Source organism: Sinohyriopsis cumingii, unplaced genomic scaffold (assembly GCF_028554795.1).
Source record: "Sinohyriopsis cumingii isolate HCF-2022 unplaced genomic scaffold, ASM2855479v2 utg001831l, whole genome shotgun sequence".
NCBI lineage: Eukaryota > Metazoa > Mollusca > Bivalvia > Unionida > Unionidae > Sinohyriopsis > Sinohyriopsis cumingii.
The window spans coordinates 628,486-649,869 of NW_028316065.1; the positions used below are offsets into that span (position 1 = coordinate 628,486).

General features: G+C 33.3%; 1 protein-coding gene and 1 long non-coding RNA gene across 4 annotated transcripts in view; one reads left to right on the forward strand and one right to left on the reverse strand.

Moving 5' to 3' along the window:
- Nucleotides 1-21,384, forward strand: part of LOC149771469 (uncharacterized) — a 63,150-nt gene that overhangs the window by 28,850 nt on the left and 12,916 nt on the right. The window contains exon 3 of the long non-coding RNA XR_016418275.1: nt 13,732-13,938. This is a non-coding gene — a long non-coding RNA (uncharacterized LOC149771469). The remainder of the gene's footprint in view (nt 1-13,731; nt 13,939-21,384) is intronic.
- Nucleotides 2,687-21,384, reverse strand: part of LOC149771471 (cyclin-dependent kinase inhibitor 3-like) — a 37,624-nt gene continuing 18,926 nt past the window's right edge. For all 3 annotated transcript variants that reach the window (XM_089948418.1, XM_089948416.1, XM_089948417.1), the window contains exons 6-8: nt 20,792-20,823; nt 13,811-13,914; nt 2,687-5,941 (exon numbers count right to left, since the gene is read on the reverse strand). In XM_089948418.1, coding sequence (XP_089804544.1) covers nt 5,852-5,941; nt 13,811-13,914; nt 20,792-20,823 — 226 coding nt within the window. In that variant the 3' untranslated portion in view covers nt 2,687-5,851. The remainder of the gene's footprint in view (nt 5,942-13,810; nt 13,915-20,791; nt 20,824-21,384) is intronic.

Consider the following 21,384-nt stretch of genomic DNA (forward strand, 5'->3'; position numbering starts at 1 on the left):
TTGCCTGGACTGTCTTTTTCATGCTCGGTTCATGTCTGGAGAGCCTTGCAGCATAAACTTTTTAATCCATCAACCAAGGAAAGAAATGTACAAGCTAAAAGGACCTCCACTTTAAAGGCTCACAAAGGGAAGTGGTACATTTTCAGGGACTGGTGTAAAGTATTAAACAAAAACTATCCGTTTGAGTGCCTCTGTCCCACTCAAAGCTGACAGTTTTCTTCAGACGAGAAAAATTGGCTCCATTTACCATTCTATGATATCTTACAGGTTCCATCATTATGGAAGAGAGTGTCTTGGTCATAACAAAGACCTCTCTGATTTATTGATCTATTGGATTTAAATGATCAATATCACTCACATTGTTTCCCAAGTGGAATCTTTCTTGCATTCTAACATAGCCAAATTCAGACCAGTTTGAGCCTTTAGCTAGGACCTTGCTGAAGCTACCTTCATACAAAACTCGTTTCCTGAAAGAATTCACTATGGCATGCAGATTCAGTGAATAAAATGCCCTTTCTTTTTACCCAGCCTACCCTTCAGTTTCAATCAGATGGCTCTGCTGTACTTGTGACACAACCCATTGCCATCATTGGGCAACAAAACATCATCATACGACCTCTCTCCTTTATTGACACAACCGAAGAGGCTTTCAAACAGGACCAAGTACATGTGTTCAGACTTTATCTGAAGCGGACTGAGTCAGTTTATGTTGTTCAAAAGGCACCTCTTTCTCCCAGATAAACCTGGAAATAGGACTTAACCAATCAAGCCTTCACATCGTGGTTGAAGTTGGTAGTACACACAGCATACTCTGACATATCACAAGAACAGTCGCCTCATGAAAACTTCATCTTATGAGATAAGAGCAATATCAGCAAGACTTGCCTTTGACCATCATGTCTCCATCAAATTTATCATGTCTAAGCCCAACAGTGACACATTCTGGATCTGGTAAGTCCAGTCTCAGTCACACAAACAGCTACCAGACCCAGTTTGCATCAGCAGAACCTCTGGATGGGCACCCTGCACAGATTTTGATGGATTTTCCCAGAAATGTTACGTGGTAAGATTTAATTTTTCTTCTAATTTCACCTCTGGTTGTGCTACTTGCAAGTGGTAGGTTAATCTTCATATGGGGAATCCAATTTTCTTTCCTCAGGGGTATATGTAGGATGCTCATCATTCCAACTTATTACCTATTTTCCTAATGTTCAATTGATCAAGAAATGTATTTGAAGGAGAAAGACAATTCTTCATTACATTATGTTTATTCCAATTTTTCAGTAAATTATGTTTCTTCTAGAATACCTACCCAATCACATTACTTTAATACCATTCTCGTAATGAAAGTATCCTGTTACATGATGTTTTGCTCAGCTTAAAACTAGTGCCAGCTGTCAGCAGCAGGGAAGGATATAAGCAAGAATTATTGTCCTTTCTCTATATAATTTAGGCGGAAAAGATTAATTTTCGTCTTTGGAAAGGCTGGATTTGGGAGGTATTAGGGCTTATACTCCTAACATTAATGTGATTCTAGGAGAAACATAATTTACTTAAAAATTAGCTTGTCTGAACACTGCAGTAGTCTCCATGTTTCTTGATCAAAGCTGAAAATTGATATCAGTCAGTAAAAACAGTAGCTTCAAGTTTATAATTTGTTAATATGACAGTATTGTGGACTTGTTACAATTACAGAAAACACCCTGTATCAATAGAATTAGCTTCTACCAACTCTTTGAACTAGTTGGATTTAAGTATCATGTAATAATCTCAAGGAAGAAAATACATTGTATTGAGGAAATTTATAAGTCATTAATGACCTGTCACATTGGTAATTGGTAATATATTTAACCTGCAGTGCATTAAGTCGGTGTCACTATGGTATTATCATTAATGACCTGTCACATTGGTAATTGGTAATATATTTAACCTGCAGTGCATTAAGTCGGTGTCACTATGGTATTATCATTAATGACCTGTCACATTGGTACTTGGTAATATATTTAACCTGCAGTGCATTAAGTCAGTGTCACTATGGTATTATCATTAATGACCTGTCACATTGGTAATTGGTAATATATTTAACCTGCAGTGCATTAAGTTAGTGTTACTATGGTGTCATCAGAATAAAGATGTTTGTGTTGAAGTATAAAAGAAACTAGCTTGAAAGAATAGTTTTAAAACATGTACGTGTAGCTTTTTCTACAGAAATGCCATTATCGCTGAAGCATGTATCCCATTCTGAGACCAAAAAATGAAAAAGAAACTGGATAGCAAGATCAGTTGCAAAACATTCACCTGAAACTATTAATTAAATAGATTGCAAAAATCTACTCCAAAGAGCCAGTATAGTGCATCAAAGTGTTCAGTAGCCTAAACACATTACAACACTGTATAAGACTGAATCGTACTCGGTATGTTTGTACACTATTGCTTTGTAAGTTGTCCTGAAAATAATGCATTGTTACACTATAACAATTATCACACTATACATAATTACAATAACATTGTATACTGATATCTCTCATGCTTTCAAACATTACTGTCCTTTTCCATATATTGCAAAATGAGATGAACATATTTCAGAAAAAATGTGACCATACTAATTTTGAAAAGTTATTGACCCAAAATCACTATTGATCAAAATATTTAGGATATCCTTTTAGAAATAAAGAAACAAGTCTCCTGAGCATAAAATTATTTTATATTCAATAAAACAATAGTATATGCAATTATTAGAACATGGCAGTTTTAAATAGGTTTTTCAGAGATCCAGACAGCAAGAAGGGAAGGCAAGAAAGGGCAGAGGCAAAGGCATTAGAAGCAAATATGGCAGGAGCATCCCTTTATTTAAATCCTGTTTGAGTACTGAGATGTAAAATCTTGAAGGATTATTTTAAAAAAATATGAACTGTATACAAATTTAATTTTAGAAAATGTCTTTATAAGCCGTGAAATCCCAAAGATCAATGTCAGAATCATGCTTCTTGGAAGTAATGAAAGGAACAAAGATACATTCATCTTTCATTTCACGATGTCATTTTGCAGGATAAGAAGAAAACTAGGACTTGTAGCTATCATACGATTAATCTGGCATATTAGATGTTCTGCTTTTTGGGAATCAATATACATTTAATTATCAGAAAGTAATAAAGAGAACAAATATCATCATTACTGAAGCATGGAATAAACATCATTAAATAATCGAGATGAAAATTAAGAAGATGAATATCTTAATTGACGGCAGTAATGGGAATATGTATCTCTGAAATCATGAAAGCCAAAAAATGTGTGGAACATAATTGTCTAACACAATAGCCACATGAAATGCAACTGGTTTGTAACTGTATAACTATATTTGTTAACTTATGACATTATAGAAAAGAATGACAAAAAAATGCATAATTGGATGTCTTGAAACAATTATTTAATAAAATCTAATACTATGTACGAAAAAATCATTCAAGAGGCTTGAACACAATAGGTAAAAATTGTTGGAAATTCTGTGAAGTAAAAGTTAAATAAATAATAAAAAATATTGATTAATGCAAATCGAAATAATTGCTAACAATAACTTTATGAAATTAAGATAACAATGAGTGGATAAATTATTTTATTTGTCTCAAACTATTCAAAAGATTACCGTGTTATTATATCCCCATTAGCATCTGTGATGGATAGAAAATGGTTATTTCAATGTTTCCCTCAAGCTTTCCTAATTGGATAGTCTATATTTATTTTTATGTATTCTGTATTATATCTTTTATCATACTGCATGTACAGCATTCTGTAAATCTAAAACCAGATACATTTTACTAGAAACTGAAACTTAAATGATATTTTTATATCCATGTACTATAATCAGTTGCTGCTGAGTAAGTTGTTCATAGACCAAAATTAAATTATTGTATCCCTTCTCTACACCCCTTATTAATGAAGAAATAAAATTTTAGCTCAGTTTCTTGTGAATTTTGTATGCCAAAAAATAATTTTTAAATTGTAAAACCCACCATCCTACCCTCTCATTATCAATGCAGAAGCAACTTGAAATTGATCCTGGGAGCAGTAATTAAATTACTACTGATTAAATGCAAAGGTTCTAGCAGATCTTTGAAAACCTGGACATGTTGGTGGGTGGCAATCAAGTATTTAGTATATTTAATGATTTTTATTGGTTTTCTAAATGTGAAATGTTCCATTCATTTTTTTGGGACTTACTGTCAAGCATCAACATTCCTGTGAAATTCAACAAATTATAAACTATAATGATTAAAAAATGATATGTGACTAAGATTTAAAAGTAATGAAACATTTCTCTAAGGCAAATTTCAAAATTGATAGAATTCTTACTTACCCTAAGTGCAAGACATCTATAAAATTTAGTAAGATGATGGACAACTCAGATTATTTTGAACAACTTTGGTAAAAGACAGAGAGATTAACAGACAGTCATGACTTATTGCTTCCTGAACATTAAAGAATGTATAGGACTATGGTTTGAATTTCACAGGTAACAAGAATGGCTTACATACCTAAATGTGAAACTTTCACATTCAGTATAAACATTAACATCCAGTTCAGTTTCACCAACGTATATTACAGAATATTTCTACTGGGCTACAAAAAAAGGACAATGAAATGTGTGCAATAACTAAAAAATAATCTCCACTCCAATTATCAGTAGGAGCCAGAATTGAACATAGTACTTAGAGAGCCTGTTAGGGAGAGGTGACATGTTACATTCATTTTACATACCCTGAAATATTAGCAGAGATGATAATGAAGCTGTCAGAGGAAAGTAGCATTAAACAATCATCATGATTCGGATTGTTATTACCATCTTGATCTTTATAGCAGTCCTCTTTATTTTTCATTTTATTCTTTAGTAATATCACAAACTAGTAAAAGATGACACTAGAGACCTGCCGTTTATGCTGACAGTCATACATCACACACATTATAAAATCATTATGGATGTGTATTGTACGGAGTTATAATTTGTACTGTATAGACTGAAAATATTGTTATAGGGTTGTAAAAATCCATGATATAAACTTATAAACTTTATCAGACTAATTTTTTTACATGAAGCAAGTTCCATATAAACAAGTTATTTGAAGATAATTCTAAACAACGCAGAAAGATTTTCACAGTATAATTTTTATCATTCACTTCTTTATTAATCTCCAAAAGCCAACACCAGAATGAGTAAGTCCTTTGAGTGTCTGCGTAAAGCAGGTTTAAATTGTATCATGATTTGGTTTGGTGCTTTACAGACAGCAAAATGGAATGGATTATTCAGTGCCTAGACAAATGGAGTAAAGTGCCTTACCCAGGGATACACCACCATACCTGATCTGGGTTGAGATCTTAGGAGTGCAGCATACTAACAACAATTAACTCTATCCAAGATATTTACATATTCTTATATTGTGGAAGGTAGGAGGGTGTTGAGTGGGAATACTATTACAGCAGAACCTGTCTTGAAAGACCACCTCTTTTGCCAACAAATAATGTCATCTGAAGACAGGTGGTCTTATGGCAATGGTCCCTCAAGGTACATTTTTGAGTATTATCAATGCAAAAGAATAGATATCATGATTTTATTCTTGTTACTCAAAAATCATTTGAGTTCTGTCTGTCTTCACACCTGAATAAGTAGAATTAGCCTATCATTGAAAGACAAGTTCTCTAATTTATTTTAAATTGAATTCTCAATATAAACTTAGCCAGCTAGATGCATTAACATGTACCATATTGATAAAGCAGCACTCTGTAAAATTAGCTCCTTTGATACAAAGATAAAGATTTCTGATTATATCCTGCCATCAAATAATACACACTGAAACAATTATCTTGAAACAGAACGCTGTCTTTCATCGGCTTGATTTTTCTTGTACTCTGCCAAATGTTCTCGAAACTCGCACACAAAATTATATTGCTGAAAGAGAAAACAAAATAGTGTAAATATTATTGTATTACTAGAAAATGTGGCAAAGGACACTTGGATTAGTGAAAAACCTGAGCAACTAAACACGTTTTATGACACAAAAACAAAGAAAGAGAATGAAAATATTCCATATTTAGTATATTCATACAAACGAATTTTGAACCTTTATCTAACGGTAATAACCACATAAAACCAGTTTTCTGCAGATCCTGTTAGATGATGTGGCCATACTGGAAGGTTGATTTTACAATTGATTATATAGTATATATGACAATTAATCAAATGCATGTATGTATAGGACTTAACAGCACAATCCTGGCTATAATAATACAGGGCCAATTAATGTAAACTGCACAAAACTTAAGGAAAATAACCCTTTTAAATAAATATGAACATGCAGTTCTGCAAAATAAACAGTATAAATGTTAAAACTGTTTAAATGGTATTTATTAAATACAATGCAATGGTAAAAATAAAAGAAACTTAAAATATTGTCAAACTCTGACAAGAGAAATCATCTTAGTTTAGGTCATATAATTAGGGTGGAAGTCAATACAGGAAGTATGCTTGAGCTGAGTATGTATGTGCTGTAGTGGAGACACAAATCAGGAAGTGTGCTTGAGTTGGGTATACATGTGCTATACATAAGTGACACAATACCACCTCATCTCTTGCATTTGTTCAAAAGAAGGATTGCCACTTTTCAAAGATGGGTCTGTGTTGCCGTCATATTAATGCTTAACATTTCCCTCCAATTTATTGTATAAATATTGATATCGTTAAGACAAGAGACAGTGGTGTACATGGTAGTTTTAGTTTAACGGATTTTAAGCGGTCAGATATGGTAATGTTAGAAACAAATACTACCTAGTTCACATCTGATACTGATAAAGATACTGACCCATAGGATTTGTAGTCTGCATTTGTTATCACTGTTGTTTTGATAAATTATTGCCCTGGTGTAAAACTAAAAAATTGTTCTCTAAAGGGCAGTCGTCTTGAGCCCTAGCTTGGGTGAATATTAAATATTGGATAGGAATATACTTTGTGTTGGAAGTTATTGTTTGCAACTTTTGTACCCGGTAACAGTCTGATATTATGAAGTATATGGCATTTTAATTACACATCTTTTGAGTAAAGTATATAGAATATGCCAGTTTATATAATATACGAAGATGTCAGTATATGCCATCATCAAATCAGAAATGGAACATTGCACAGCAGCTTTGGCAGCTTTATCTACCCATTCATTGTCCTTAATAAAAATGTGACTTAGCAGTCAACAGTACACAATACTTTTACAAGACTGTTATAAGCAAATCATGTTTGTAGAACGTGTGGAATTAATAGGTTCTCAAACTTGGGGTTTTGCTATGCTTGTAGTGTGGAAAAGACCATAAAATTTGTTTCAGAGCAGTTTCAGTGTTTTGGATTTGAATTAAAGCTGTACCAATGTCACTTTTTGCCGATTATGCCAATACCTGTTATAGCTGATTATTAAAATTGCCAATGCCGATTATGAGACCAATTATTTCAAGAAACTGCCTGTTCTACAGTTAGTGAAAGCACTAGCATTTTATTGACAAGTAAACCATGCCCTATTTTTGTAACAATCCCTAAAATGGGTGCAGATTTATGTTAACAGTTCAAATGTGGTCTTAAGCTACCATACATGCGATAACTATTTCATACATTTTATATCCCACCTTATTTCTTATTGTTAACTCATATACGCAAATAAAACTCTTTACTAAATAACATTTATTTCAAATTAGTTTTTTTTGGGCACATATGCTCTGTGATATGCTTCTTCATTCCTTCTTTTAATTTAATGACCATAATCAATGCTTATATATACAGTACAGTAATGCCAGGTCAAGCTGACTCGTGTAAGTTTCATTGGTGGGAAGGGAGATCATAATTTGTTTGTCAAGAAAAAATCTACAGTATTCAGTGATCATTCCTGGATTTAGGGAGCAATTCACTAACAAGCAAAGCAAGTAAAGTGTGGCAAAAATAAATTCTGAACTCCTAGTTGACAGAGATGTACTTTGTGACGCTAGCCATTAAGGGGGGGGGCATCTAATTCCTGAATGCATGAAATCGACGGCCGCATTAATATTAACTTATCTTACATTGCATTGGAAAATAATATACATAATATAGATTTGCTTAATAAATGATGTTTCTATTAAAACGAGAGACTGTAGGAAAGTAGATATTTTACATTTGAAAATACATTTATTTCAGGTGACAACAGTTAGACCTATGCACTAACAGTGATGCGCAATGCAAAGACAATAGAAGTAGTGCAAAACAGTCATGTAATGATTTATTTTGTAATATTATGGCTGTATTGCTTGTTGTCAATAAAGAAATACCTATCCCATTTTTTTCCAATTTTCATTGCCTATTACATAAATAGTTTGGAAGAATATTCACTACTTATTCTGGTGACATTTTTTGAAAATTGGCAACAAATATTGAGATTGGTGACTTTTTTTGGCAACAACTTTTTAAAACCCAGGACCATCCCTGTAATGTGTATGCTGGAAGTTCAACAACCACCCAAGGCCTCATTGGCTGGTTGGCTGCTGTGATTGGGATGAGTGCGTGCATGGTATTGATAATTTGTTGTGAGCAGACAATCAGCAGTAGTTTACAGCAAGCATGTTAAAAAGTATTTACTTTTAAGAATATACTGTCTTTCAATCAACCCCCAAATCAAATGTTTATTCCTTAATTTCCACTATTTAATTCTGATTTAAAATTCAAGCTAAGTCAAGATGAATGTTATAATTAAATTTATATTTTGGAAATTTGTTTACATCGGCACAGATTATTTCTGCTGATACTGATTGTTCCAATAATTGACCTGATTAGGAGTATGGCTGATTAATCAGTACAGTTTTAATTTGAATATGGCTGTAGTTTTCTGCAGCAATAAACAGAGGCTTTATTTGATAATTAGCTTGAGATGGTATTGGGCAATGTGACAATGACAGCTGCAACCATGTCCCCATCTTCTGAGTTGTCTGTATAAAGGAAAGTTTGAACACAAGAGGCTCTAATTTCATTGAATCTACTCTAAAAGAAGCAATAGAAATGGTTACAGACGTTTTGTAAAGATCAAGTGTTAAGGGGAGAAGGGGATAATAACCAAAAGTGGTGATTTTGGAATAGAGAATTTTGCAATACTGGCAATCTGCTTCCAGATGAGAGCAAATCCAATGTCATAAGATGGAATGAAATCTGACTAATGTGCATACACTATGTGGTATTGAGACCTATAGACAACGTATTTGAAATTCAAGTCTGTTCTGGGGGAATACTCAGGAGCCAATTTCATTCATTACAGACAAAGTGATAGTTCATTTGCCACAACTCTGAGGTACCTAACATGCAGAAGTAAAGTTTGTGATCCAAAATAAGTACCTAAACATTTTGGTCCAATCCACAACAAGACTGTTTTCAGTCATCATGAATTTTATGTAAGTGGTAGAAGTGCATGTAAAGTTTAAAAATTTATGAAAATACGAATCTGCTTTCTTCTGACTAGTTTGTAATTCTGTTGCATATCTTTGGTTGACATTCTAGTCTACAAAGGATTATATCAGTAATTGACATTCTAGTCTACAACAGATCATATTCATAGTTGACACTAGTCTATAACAGATATTGGTACATGTAGCTTGCAAAATCTAGTCTACAACAGATCATATTCGTAGCTGACATTCTAGTCTACAAAAGATTATATCGGTAGTTGACTTTCTAGTCTACAACAGATCATATTCATAGTTGACATTTTAGTCTACAAAAGATTAATTGTAATTGGATGTAGCTGTATGGATATTAGGATGGACAAATCTATCTGCAAGATCTCCATAATTTAGAGATACAAAGCCATATACCTGGCGTTCACATATAAGCCGACCCCCAAACTGAACAGGTATAGACACTAAAAGTGCATGACTGGCATATAAGCCGACTTACAGCTCCATGGCATTTCAAGATGCACGAGGTAAGTTCTAAATGCATTTATTTAGGCAAACTTGTATTTAAAAAAATTACATGTATTCTTATCTTGAGGTTGGCATGCATGATTATTAAAAAGAAAGGGTATAAACTTGTTTGAAAAGTAATTTATTCATTTTCTGTTTTCTTATTAAGTTTCGGAAATAATGCTTCAAAAATTATGCTAATATCATAAAAGCTGAGTTGTAGTTTGATGTAAGCGACCTTACACCATACCTGTCAACTTTCATGCTGGAAGGAAGAAAAAAAATCCTGATTTTTGGGGTCGCTCCATGCCTACCTCCCGATTTCATAATATCTTCAGATTTTTGTAGAGAACTCCTGATTATTACATTATGTCTTCGATTTTCATTTCTTCTAAACAAAAAAGTCCTACATGTTCTGTTGTATCACCTGTGAGCTATTGTTGTGACAAAATAATTATTTTAATATAAAGCATTTGCTTCTTCACTAAATAGAATGTTAAGTTTAAACGTTATTCACGTAAATTAATGATTATTTTTGCCTCTACAATAATAAAAAATAAACCAGAACAAAAAATAAACTACAGGAATAAAATTGTCCACATTTAGTTTCAGTCCCAAGAATGATCACTACGAATGCTGTAACTCCATATGCTATATCTCTATTCCCATGAAATAAACTTACACGAGTGAACACCTGGCATTTTTATACTGAATATACCAATGTTAAACTGGTATAGTTACTGGTCAAAATTCCCTCTTATCACAAGCCAGTTTCAGGGTTTTAATGATTAACTGGCCTGTATTGCTGTCACAAAACAAAAGACAAATTTGCCGACTATCAAAATAGAAGACACAGAACATCAAGCTTTCCACTGTGTGGAAAGTTATGTTTGTTCAGTTAAAATACAAAACTAAAATTAATTGATGTTGATCTTAGTTGATCTCTATGAGAATTTTAGCCTTTGTTATGACCACTCTTCGTGAACATGTAAATTATGATGGTTATGTGCCTTGCACAAATAAACGTGCGTACCTTTTTAAAAATATTACCTCAATTTGTAGGATCGCTTATATCATTGAAAATGAGTAAATTGTGAGTGCGTGATTCAACGTAAATGAAACAGCTATAAAGGACTAACTGAAATGTTATCTGGAAGAATACAATTTGGTCAAAACAATGAAGCAAAATCTGCATCTATGTTTGGGAATAAGTAAGGATTTAAATGATGCTATGCACACTTTGTACTGTGTAAGTACTTTACATTATAGTTCAGCATCGTCTCCCTGGTAAACTCAACCGACCCGCGAATTATGAAGTCTGTTTTTACCTTTATTTAGCTTCATGTTGGAGAAATCATAAAAGATGCACATGCAAAATAATAACAAAATCAATCATAGTACTTTATAACAGTTTAATAATAGTCGGGTCACCGAAAGTTAGTTTTTTTAACATGCCGATGTCTAAGGACACGAAAAAAAGTATTGTTTTGTGCCCCAAGATTTATAGCCATTACAGTAGTCAACAAAAAGACCTAAAAATGGTAAAGTTTAGACACTGGCCTGCAGATAGGCTGCCACCCATTCTTCCAGGCCTTTATTTTTTTCCCTAAATTATTGGCTTATACGCGAGTATATACAGCAATACAGTGGTTACATTCTTCAAACTCTGTTGACAACCATTCCTGAAGAATGCTAAAGTAACTGAACTAGGGGTACATTTTCTTTAACAACAGGAATACGTCTAGTCACATTCAGCAAAAATGTTCATTTCATGAAACTTAACTTTCAGTTCAACTAAACCTGGCACTCCTCGACTTCCCTCACTCACCAAATAACTGAAATGAGGGTCCACAATAGCAACACTATACAAAAGCAAAACAGATAATTTCTACATTTCTTGGGAATAAAGAGAGCATGGTTCATGAAAATTTGACCTAATTCTTAATTTTTGGCATGATAATTCCTACACAGATTCAAAAGTTTGCATGAAATTTGTAATTTGGGCAGGATTTTCACAATCATATCCTAGATGCAGCCATGCACTGCAAGTACTGGGGTCTGCCTGTGGTTCTGAATTTGGACCACAATACGATGTTGACATTGACTCCGTAAGTTGTGTCAATCGGTACAATGGCAAGGGGTGTAGCTATCTGAAAACCATGTGACAGCAGAGATTGCAGGATTTTTTTCGTAATGGGGTGATTTTTCTAACTGCAGAGATTCAGACACCAGAAAATTGTCATTGAAGTTGGTGTCAGCAGCAATACTAATGCCATCTGCATCTTTGTTTTTTATCTTTACATTTTAGAACTAGCTATTGATCAGTACTATACAGCCAGCATTGTGCTGATATGTCACTAAATCCCATACATACATCCTCATTCTGTTATGGTCAGCCAGCTTCCTCAGACCAGTTATAGCAGAAGTTGCATGTATATGTCATTATCCCCAACAAGCATGTGATGCTTGCATCCCACATACTTAATCCTGCTGATTGTGGTTGACACTTCTAATTAATGAAAGCAAGAAAATGGCATATATACAGGCAAAATCAGTTAAAGATTATGCTAAACTTTCTGTACAGTAGACACTATGAATTAAGATGAATACCAAAGAAAAATGTAGAAACATTCTTATTGCAAGGAATAAATGATCATTTACTTGGCATTTAATGACATCACTTACAAAAGGTTTGAGTACTGACTTGAATTGTAAATGCTCCAGTCCATTAGGCGGTCAATTAAAATTGCACAATAGATGGAGTATGCTTTCCTGAAGTGAAAAAAGTCCAAGGAAAAAAAGTAGTTTTGCAAGACCTCATAAAGAGCATGCTGACCAGACACAAGCTGAGGTATGAACAAATGATTGATGGGATTTGGCACCAATCCCTCTTGCCATGGGGAGGTCACTCTAGTCTGACTTCTGCCAAGGCATGATGAAGACCAACTTAACACTTCTGTTGGTAAAACAAGCCAAAAGAAACAGTGAAAATCTTTTTGAATCTGGGAGAGCAGGATTTGCAAGGTAGTGGATGTACTCTGCATGTATTGTAATGTATCATGCATCTGTTTTTGTTTAAATATTTAAAACATGACTTTTATCAATAATTTACAGGATTTACAATTGAAAAAGAAACAAGGGCTAAAATATTCAACTTGCATGATCCAAAATAAACCTGCATTATGCAAGCAAGTGTTAAATTCAAGGTATGAAAATTGAATACATTTTTTAAAAAGTATCATCCCCACATCTCCATAGCAATTTACGAAAATAACAGAATTATGCAAACTAGATTAATGATACAAGGCTGTCGTTAACTTAACAAAATATAAGGAGAAATGGGCAAATATAGATGGATAGACAAAATAAAAACAAGATGCTCTTTTGTCATTGCAGCTAGAAAAGAAACCTGAATTCCACTAAATGCTGTCTTGTCAGTTTTATTTTGCATGGTTAACAAATCTATATGTCACTAAAGTATGACAAATCAAGTCACCATCAACTAACAAATCTATATGTCACTAAAGTATGACAAATCAAGTCACCATCAACACTTTTTGTGGATGTGACTAGTAGATCACAAACTCAATGCAATTTTCATGTTTATTCATTGTACATGCAATGTTGTCAGAGAAATCGAACTAAATGTAAAACTTAAAATAATGACAGGACAGCAAAGAACTGAAGTGCTGCCCCTAAGGAATACAGCAAAAAAATTTCATTACAATACATTCAACATCTGGAGATATGGAAGTAATTGCAAATATTTAATGTTTACAGGAATAATAATAGTCAGTGCTGTTGAAAAAGTGATTAACTACAATGGCTGGTGAGACAAAAAGGAGGAAAGCAAATTAACCTTGACTGACTGAATGGCCCCTGGTCCACGTAGATCCCTCACTTTTGCAATAGCTGTTTCTGCACTGAGACCTTCATCTACCACCATCTGTAGGCAGACCGCAACTGAAATCATAGGTAACAAATCAGGTAACTAAAATTTTAATAATACAGTCTTTTACCTTAACTGAATTAACATCAGTTTTAAGTAAACAAAAGTTTACCAGTGGGATGAGCCAGATCTTTCCAGCAGTGGAGACTAAAACTCTGGAAAATGAGTCAAAGTGAGAAAGATATTCTTTATTTAAAAAGTGCTGGGAGGTGGGGGGCTAAAAATGGAGATATCTTTTAACTTTTTATTAACTTTGTTATATACCAGTATTCATGTAAGTACATAGAAATATAAATGATAAATGTTGTCACACAAACTGTATATGCTATTAATTAAAACAGCACTTTAAAATGATTTTATAGTGGATTTCAGATATACATTTAAGACATTTATTTTGTTTTTTTACTATTCAAACTGTACAAAACTCATAATTGTTAGCATTGCTTTCCACTGTATTATGTACTAAAATCACTAGAATGATCAACAAATAAAATGCAAGTTCAACAAAGCCAGTCTAGATTGAAGAATCCATCACAAGTATCCATGTGGGATAAGGAAGTCTCACCCAGGGATTAGCATTTCAGCCAGGGATGAATTGGGTCAAGTGTGATATTTCCTAATCCCACATGGATACTCATGATTTTTCTCCCATTAAAAGAGCAAAGTTCAATAAATAGTGAATAGTTGTTTAGTGTTGCCTCAAAAGTGTGCATATCTTTATGCTATGTTAGTGATATTGCAATATAATTTTCATGATGTAATTTTATAAATAAATCATAATTGTGTCAAAATGCATACATTTTATATCAACTTTAATTTAGTTAGAGACTGTCTTGTTGAAAATAAATCAAACTACACAAATCATTTTGTTGAAATTAATGATTTTAAATGGAAAAGATGGTGCAGTTTTGTGGCATGGCATGTGCTCATATGAGAGAGTTATATTACATGAGGGAATATCCTTTCTCACATGGCTGAAAATGGGAGAAAAGTATGATTTCAACATGGTACGATCAACAAGTCTGACTAAAACATTAAGATAATAAGAGTAGGACAAGGCTTCCATGATTCTCATGTACCTCCTGTAGTTCTTCTGGGCAGTTACAAATAACCTACAATGTGTTGATGAGCTCTTGAACAACAACTCAATTCACTGAAATGCTTAAAGCCAAGAGAACACAGTGGCTGGAATGATCAACAGTGACCAATAATTTAACCATATGCATCTTTGAGATAAGAAGAGTTGGGCAGAGTTCCCCCCAATTCCAATGTATCCCGTCTTGATTTCTGGGGTAATCCAATTAAATTCAGTTCTATTATTTGTCATTTTTTTCATATGATCAGTGAACACTGGCTGTTCTAGCAATATGTTTGCACACTTCACAGAACAGTTTTAGATTGTGTCTTTAATTCAAGGTCCATCACGCAGTCTTCACATCAGCAGTATCTTTGTGCCCCAACCAACTTCCTAAAAGAAACGTCAGTTGGTGTGCTGTATCTCAGAGATGTTCTGCACATAGCTTTTCTGAACAGTGTGTGAGATGAGGGCGAAATGGGCCCACACATGTGTAAATATATTCACTTAAACCCAATGCAAGTGACATTTTTGTCTTTTAGTAAGTTTCTGTTTAGAATGCTAATAAACTGTTTATAAATATACTATAACTTTGGTATCATGACTTCAATGTCTATGGCAAACATCTCTAATATATTTCAATGGAATATAGCTCCTAGAAATCGCTCTTTCTATCCAAGCTTATGTAGATTATGACTCAAAGCACACACAAGTTAAACTAAAATGGTTTAAACTGATATTTCATCAAGCACTTTTCAAATACTTTCAAGAAAATAAATTGAATTTTGAAGTACAATAATTTATTGTACATAAACTTAGGAAGAATCTTCATTATGGTATTATTATATTCCAGATAATTTCAGAATTATGCATTTCATTCTTAAACAACAGGCCTAGGAGAACGCACTTTGTGACATGGAGTTTGAGGTGCAGTCATCTCATCTACAGTCTCATTTGCCAGAGATTCAAATTCCTCAAGTTTTTCAAATTGAAGCAAACCATGTTGTCAGTGAAATAGTATTTCATTTTAGGATTAACAGGGCCAGAAAATAAAACCATTATAAGATTTTCTTTGTCCATATTGTTGTATTGTCTCCACCATCAGTAAAACTTGAGGACATATAGAAATAAAGTAACCTCAGCTAGCACTGATCCAAAATTTGTCAATAAACACAAGACACAGCACTGTATTTAGTGCTCGGCCTCTCCCATATATATATATATATATATATATATATATATATATATATATATATATATATATATATATATATATATATATATATATATATAACACAGTGTATATATATATAGCTTGTATAGCATATGGGAATCGCGTTTAAAAATATACTTCTGTGATTAGTTCTTCATTTTTTTCTTCAAATCAGCCTTAATGGATCAGTCAATTCATTCTACAATATAGGATGGTTACAATCCAAAATAAGCCTAGGCATAATGAGCACTTACACAACCCAGCCCCAAAGTTTTACTAAATATGTAAGCAACATGATATGACATTAAAATTCAAGGAAGCTTGGGTTTCTACTTTTTGTGTGATCTTTTTCTTTCTTCTTCAGGGCTGATCAAATCTTTAGGCCTAATTTCCTGGACTATTCGTTTTCAAAGTTGGACAAGTAAAATTTTCCAAAGTGCTAGTCCAGGACAAGTGATATTTTCCTATTTCAAAATGTTGATCAAGTACTTATTTTCATACTTTAATCACTTTATCTAGGCAATCTGACTGCTTAAATCTAACCTCTCTTTACTTATTCATTCACATGTGTGATACTACAATAAGTGGACATTGATAACAGTCCCATGTGTGTGAGTTCAATTACTGCTTGACTGCACATTGGGCTAAGCATCCAAATTATGTGCCACCAAAAACACTTTTTAAAAAAATCTAGCATGATCAATTAGCAGTGTTTTAAACAACCTTATGTTTACTTAGCCAAATTACTGGTGAGCACACCCTTTAACTTCAATCACCAGAGTTGATGCAATGAAATTATTAAAAGGCCCTTTACTGACATGAGTGTCCATTTCTTTTAGCAATTGATTAAATGACAGTAATGAGTCCTTAATTTTTTAATTGATTATAGAGGATCAACTTCACTTTGTGATATTCCATTTTAAGTGAATTGACTATGTTCATTATGGAGCAGTTGGAGTTTTCATTTAAGAAACAAAACATATATTATGATCACTTTAGTAGAAGTATTTCTCAAATGAAGTGATCTTATCAATTTTGGATAAAATGAGTTTACAAGGTTTTAGGAAGGATGATCATAAAAAAGATTCAGAGAAGGAAAATTCATGTAGAAGTAGAGGGATAAAACATGAGGCTGCCAATCAGTCCGAGGTAACTATTTGTAAATTATGACATGACTAAGAGGCAAATAAAGATTTCAGTTACATTGGGCTGATAATTATCCATGACTTGAATTTACTAACTTTGAAGGAAAGATGTTGTACATGTATTGAAAACACTATACCAAACAGCATGGGGTGGATATTCAACCAGTGTATTTGTCAATGGAACTGACAAATTCAGGATTTAATCAATAGAATCTCATGATGTTTTTGGACCTCATTAAGTCAGTTTTTGGGACCTCATAATGCCTATGTTTTGGACCTCATTAAAGCTTTTGTTTTGGACCTCATAAAGCCTATGTTTTGGACCTCATAAAGGATATGTTTTGGACCTCATAAAGCCTATGTTTTGGACCTCAAAATGCCTATGTTTTGGACCTCATAAAGCCCAAGCAGAACAGTGGATGTCTGACACTATCCAGCATGTGTAGAAAATACCTGTAGTTGGAGTTGCTAACACTCAACTAGGAAACACCATTTTGAAATTAAATGAGAATGAAATGAAATATAAAATAAAACAAGAGCTCTTTTTAACACAGCTTACACCATAGCCCAATATGGAAAACCTTTTTTAAATATTTATTTAAGATTTTTTCCAGGTTCAAAATGTGCATTTTAAAGGATACATAAACAAAACTGTACGTAAACACAAGTATAACTTACTACCACTCCAGTACGAGGAACATTTCTTGCAAAATTATTTTTAAAAAAACAAAAATCAATCATGAAGTCAATAGTATGATCATTGATATCTTTCCCATTAATATTAAACACCCTACATCTAGGCATTAGAATAACGTAGTCACTGAACAAAGTTCATATTACTCTGTCTACACTACACTACACAATTAATATACAAAGTCCAAAATATTTTAGAGTGAATTTTTCAGTTCTTGTAGCTTGTCATCAAACTGTTTTTCAAGAGCTCCAAGTTTAGCGATCTTGTCCTTTTCACTTTTCCTCATATTATTTTGATGTCCTGATAAAGGAAATTTTCTTATGGATGTTTGCTTTCAATGCATAATCAGCAGCAGCAGCTGTCATTGTTTCAATGTCTTTTTCAGTACCTTCATTTCTTCTTCATTCATCCCCATAAACAAAAAAAAGTAAAGATATATGTTTTTTATATTATCACTTATTAAAAAACAACATATGAAAATTAGATATATTAATATTTCTTTCAGCTTAGCTGTATTCTATATTTTTAGATTTATCTTGTTTATTGTAATTATCATCTGTCCTATTTCCACTCCAACCCAAATTAAGATTATATACAGTTTCTATTTTAAAACTTGAATCTCTGTGTTCACAGACATACCTCATTCATCGAAAATGATTTCATGCTAAAGACTTCTTGTTTTACCTGTTTTAAATGCCATTACAAGAGCTTGTTTTTTTTTCCAGCTGTATGTGACCGTGGCGCACTCTCTCCCATTGCATACAAATCAATATCTGTCTGGCATAATTTGCATTTTGCAAAGCTCTTCTGAGAAAGATCTCATAATCCAAACTTTATGTTATTCTTCATCTAGCCACCACAGTTTGAATCGGCAGCCATGTCAAAGCAAATGATTCAAATTTAAACCACTGCTACATCCGGTCTTCGTACAATCAAAAGTTCAAAATAGACAAATTTCTGTTCCGGCACAAACTTAGCAAGAGATTTATTTTTTTTCTTCCCTTTTTTCTTTTTTTAATTCTGTAAAACGAAAACCATATATTAATTCCTTTTGGTTTCATAAAAATCAAGGCTTTTTAAGGTACCCAGAAAATATTTGGAATTTTCAAGGCTTTTCAAGGCCTTGAGCGAACAATTCATTTTTCAAGCCTTTTCAAGGTTCCCTACAGACCCTAATTGCAAGGCTCTGCGCACTCTAGAAGAAGAACAGTCTTAAACTCGACGCTGATTATAAGAACAAACTCAGGGCAAGTGAATTTGCTGCGTCAATTAATAAAGGTTGAGGAGAAGAAGCTAAGGAAAGTCTGAATTTGAGTACATGTATATTAATTTCCTTTCAGGTTAATGGAAATACAGATACTACTGTATCAGACCAAAAAATAGTGTACATAAGATACCATGATAATAAAACATTAAACCCTTTAAAGAAATAAATCAGTTGTATATTATTCCTTTTCTTTCTATGGATTCAAAATGCATACATCTCATCTCATTAAATCAAGACAAGAGAGTGGAATTTGGGGACAAATGGAAATATAGGTTGGACAAGTGAATTTTCGGAAACCAATTGTCCTGGACAAGTGGGTGAAAAAAATATGATTAGCCCCACTCTTGATATTTATATCAGTAAATTAATGTTTTTTTTAATGAAGTATGTATGTCTTGAAATTCAAGCACTTTTCAGGAACTACTGAACATTTCCAAACACTACTCCAGTACTTTTGGAGCCAACTTCAAATGCAAGCACATTTTAAGGTTACCACCAAAATCCATGCACTTTTCAAAACTGAACAAATCCTGGAACTAGACCTTTTTTCAGTAATCAGACCACTTCCCACTTGAATGCATTTGTCATTTGAAAGATCGTTGAAAGAAATGAAAACCCATCAATATTCTGGAGGTTTGCAACGAAGAAAGCAAGCTGTGGGCAAAAAGGCACTTATTATTTATCTGCAGTGCAATCAGCTGATTGGAAAATGAGGATACACAGTGCATTACAACCCTGGAAAATGAGAGAAAACTTTCAGATGGTAATCTATCCAATCTGGAAGCTAGCTCATCTGTCACAGTCAAATCAGGACCATTAACTTCCAAAACCAAACGTAATATATATTCTATTTTGCCAAACCAAACCCCTAAAATTTCAGAATTATATATTCCCATGGACCCAGAAAACCTGAAAATAGATCCACCCATTTTCCCGAAATAAAGGTTGACTGGGCCAAATACTTTTAGTGGACCCATGTAAAAAAAAACAAGCCATAATGCCACCCTGGTTTATCTGTGCAAAGCTATTTTCATCCCAAGATGTACACAATGCAAGTTTGGTCTCAACAGTGTATCCAGATAAAAATAACAACCCAGACAGGGAGGGTGGAGGCACAGATTATTGGACCAAATAAGTCCTACACGTCGCCTAATAATTGAAGGTGGTATATGATCAAAAAATTGTCAAATGATCTAGTTCAATATTTAACTATTTCATCCACACAACTGACTGAATGTGTGCTATTGCAAAGCAAGTACCTGGTACCTTAAGTAGAGACAATATATCGCCCACATAAATGAATTCAAAAATAATCACTTCAGTTTGAATATGATTATCTCAATGAACATATTAGCACAAGAAAAAATAAAGTATCAGGAAAGATGAAAAAGCTATAATATTATTGACATTATTTCAAAATGAATACACTAAGTAGTATTCATATTTAATGTAAAAACTGATCAGACAAGAAAAAAAAAGAAAGAAAAAACAACTTACCAAGACATGATCTTCCATGGCCACCATAACAACTGAAATGGATTGGATTGTGATCTTCAGTATTAAACATAAAGATATCACTAAATGATTAAAAGCCATGAAAATTGCAAAAAGACCTCACATGAAGCATTGCTGTACAATGTGACCCTTGTACGAAGATCAAAAGATTGAACGAGAATATTGCCAAATTATTTGTCTTAGCTTAATAATGATTCCAACGAAGTATGACTAAAATCAATCAAGGGGTTTATGGCTATGACCTTGACCCATAGTCAAAAGGATGAGTGAGTATGATGCAAAATGCATTGTCTGAGCTTCATAAAGATTAATGTCAAGTACAAACAAAATCCATAAATGAGTGTATGAGACATAAACCTTAGTGCAAACTTTCTATGATTGTGGCTTTGATGTCATGGACATTGGGGCAACTCAGTATGCTACAGATTTCATTGTTTTAGTTATATGTGATGTGATTTTGATTTTTAACGTAGCTTAAACAATTTTTCAGTCATATCGCTACGATGTCTGCAATGTGGCAGTTTATAGTGATGTCTAGCACTGGGGCATCATGCCGCAGAAAATGTAGCATGATG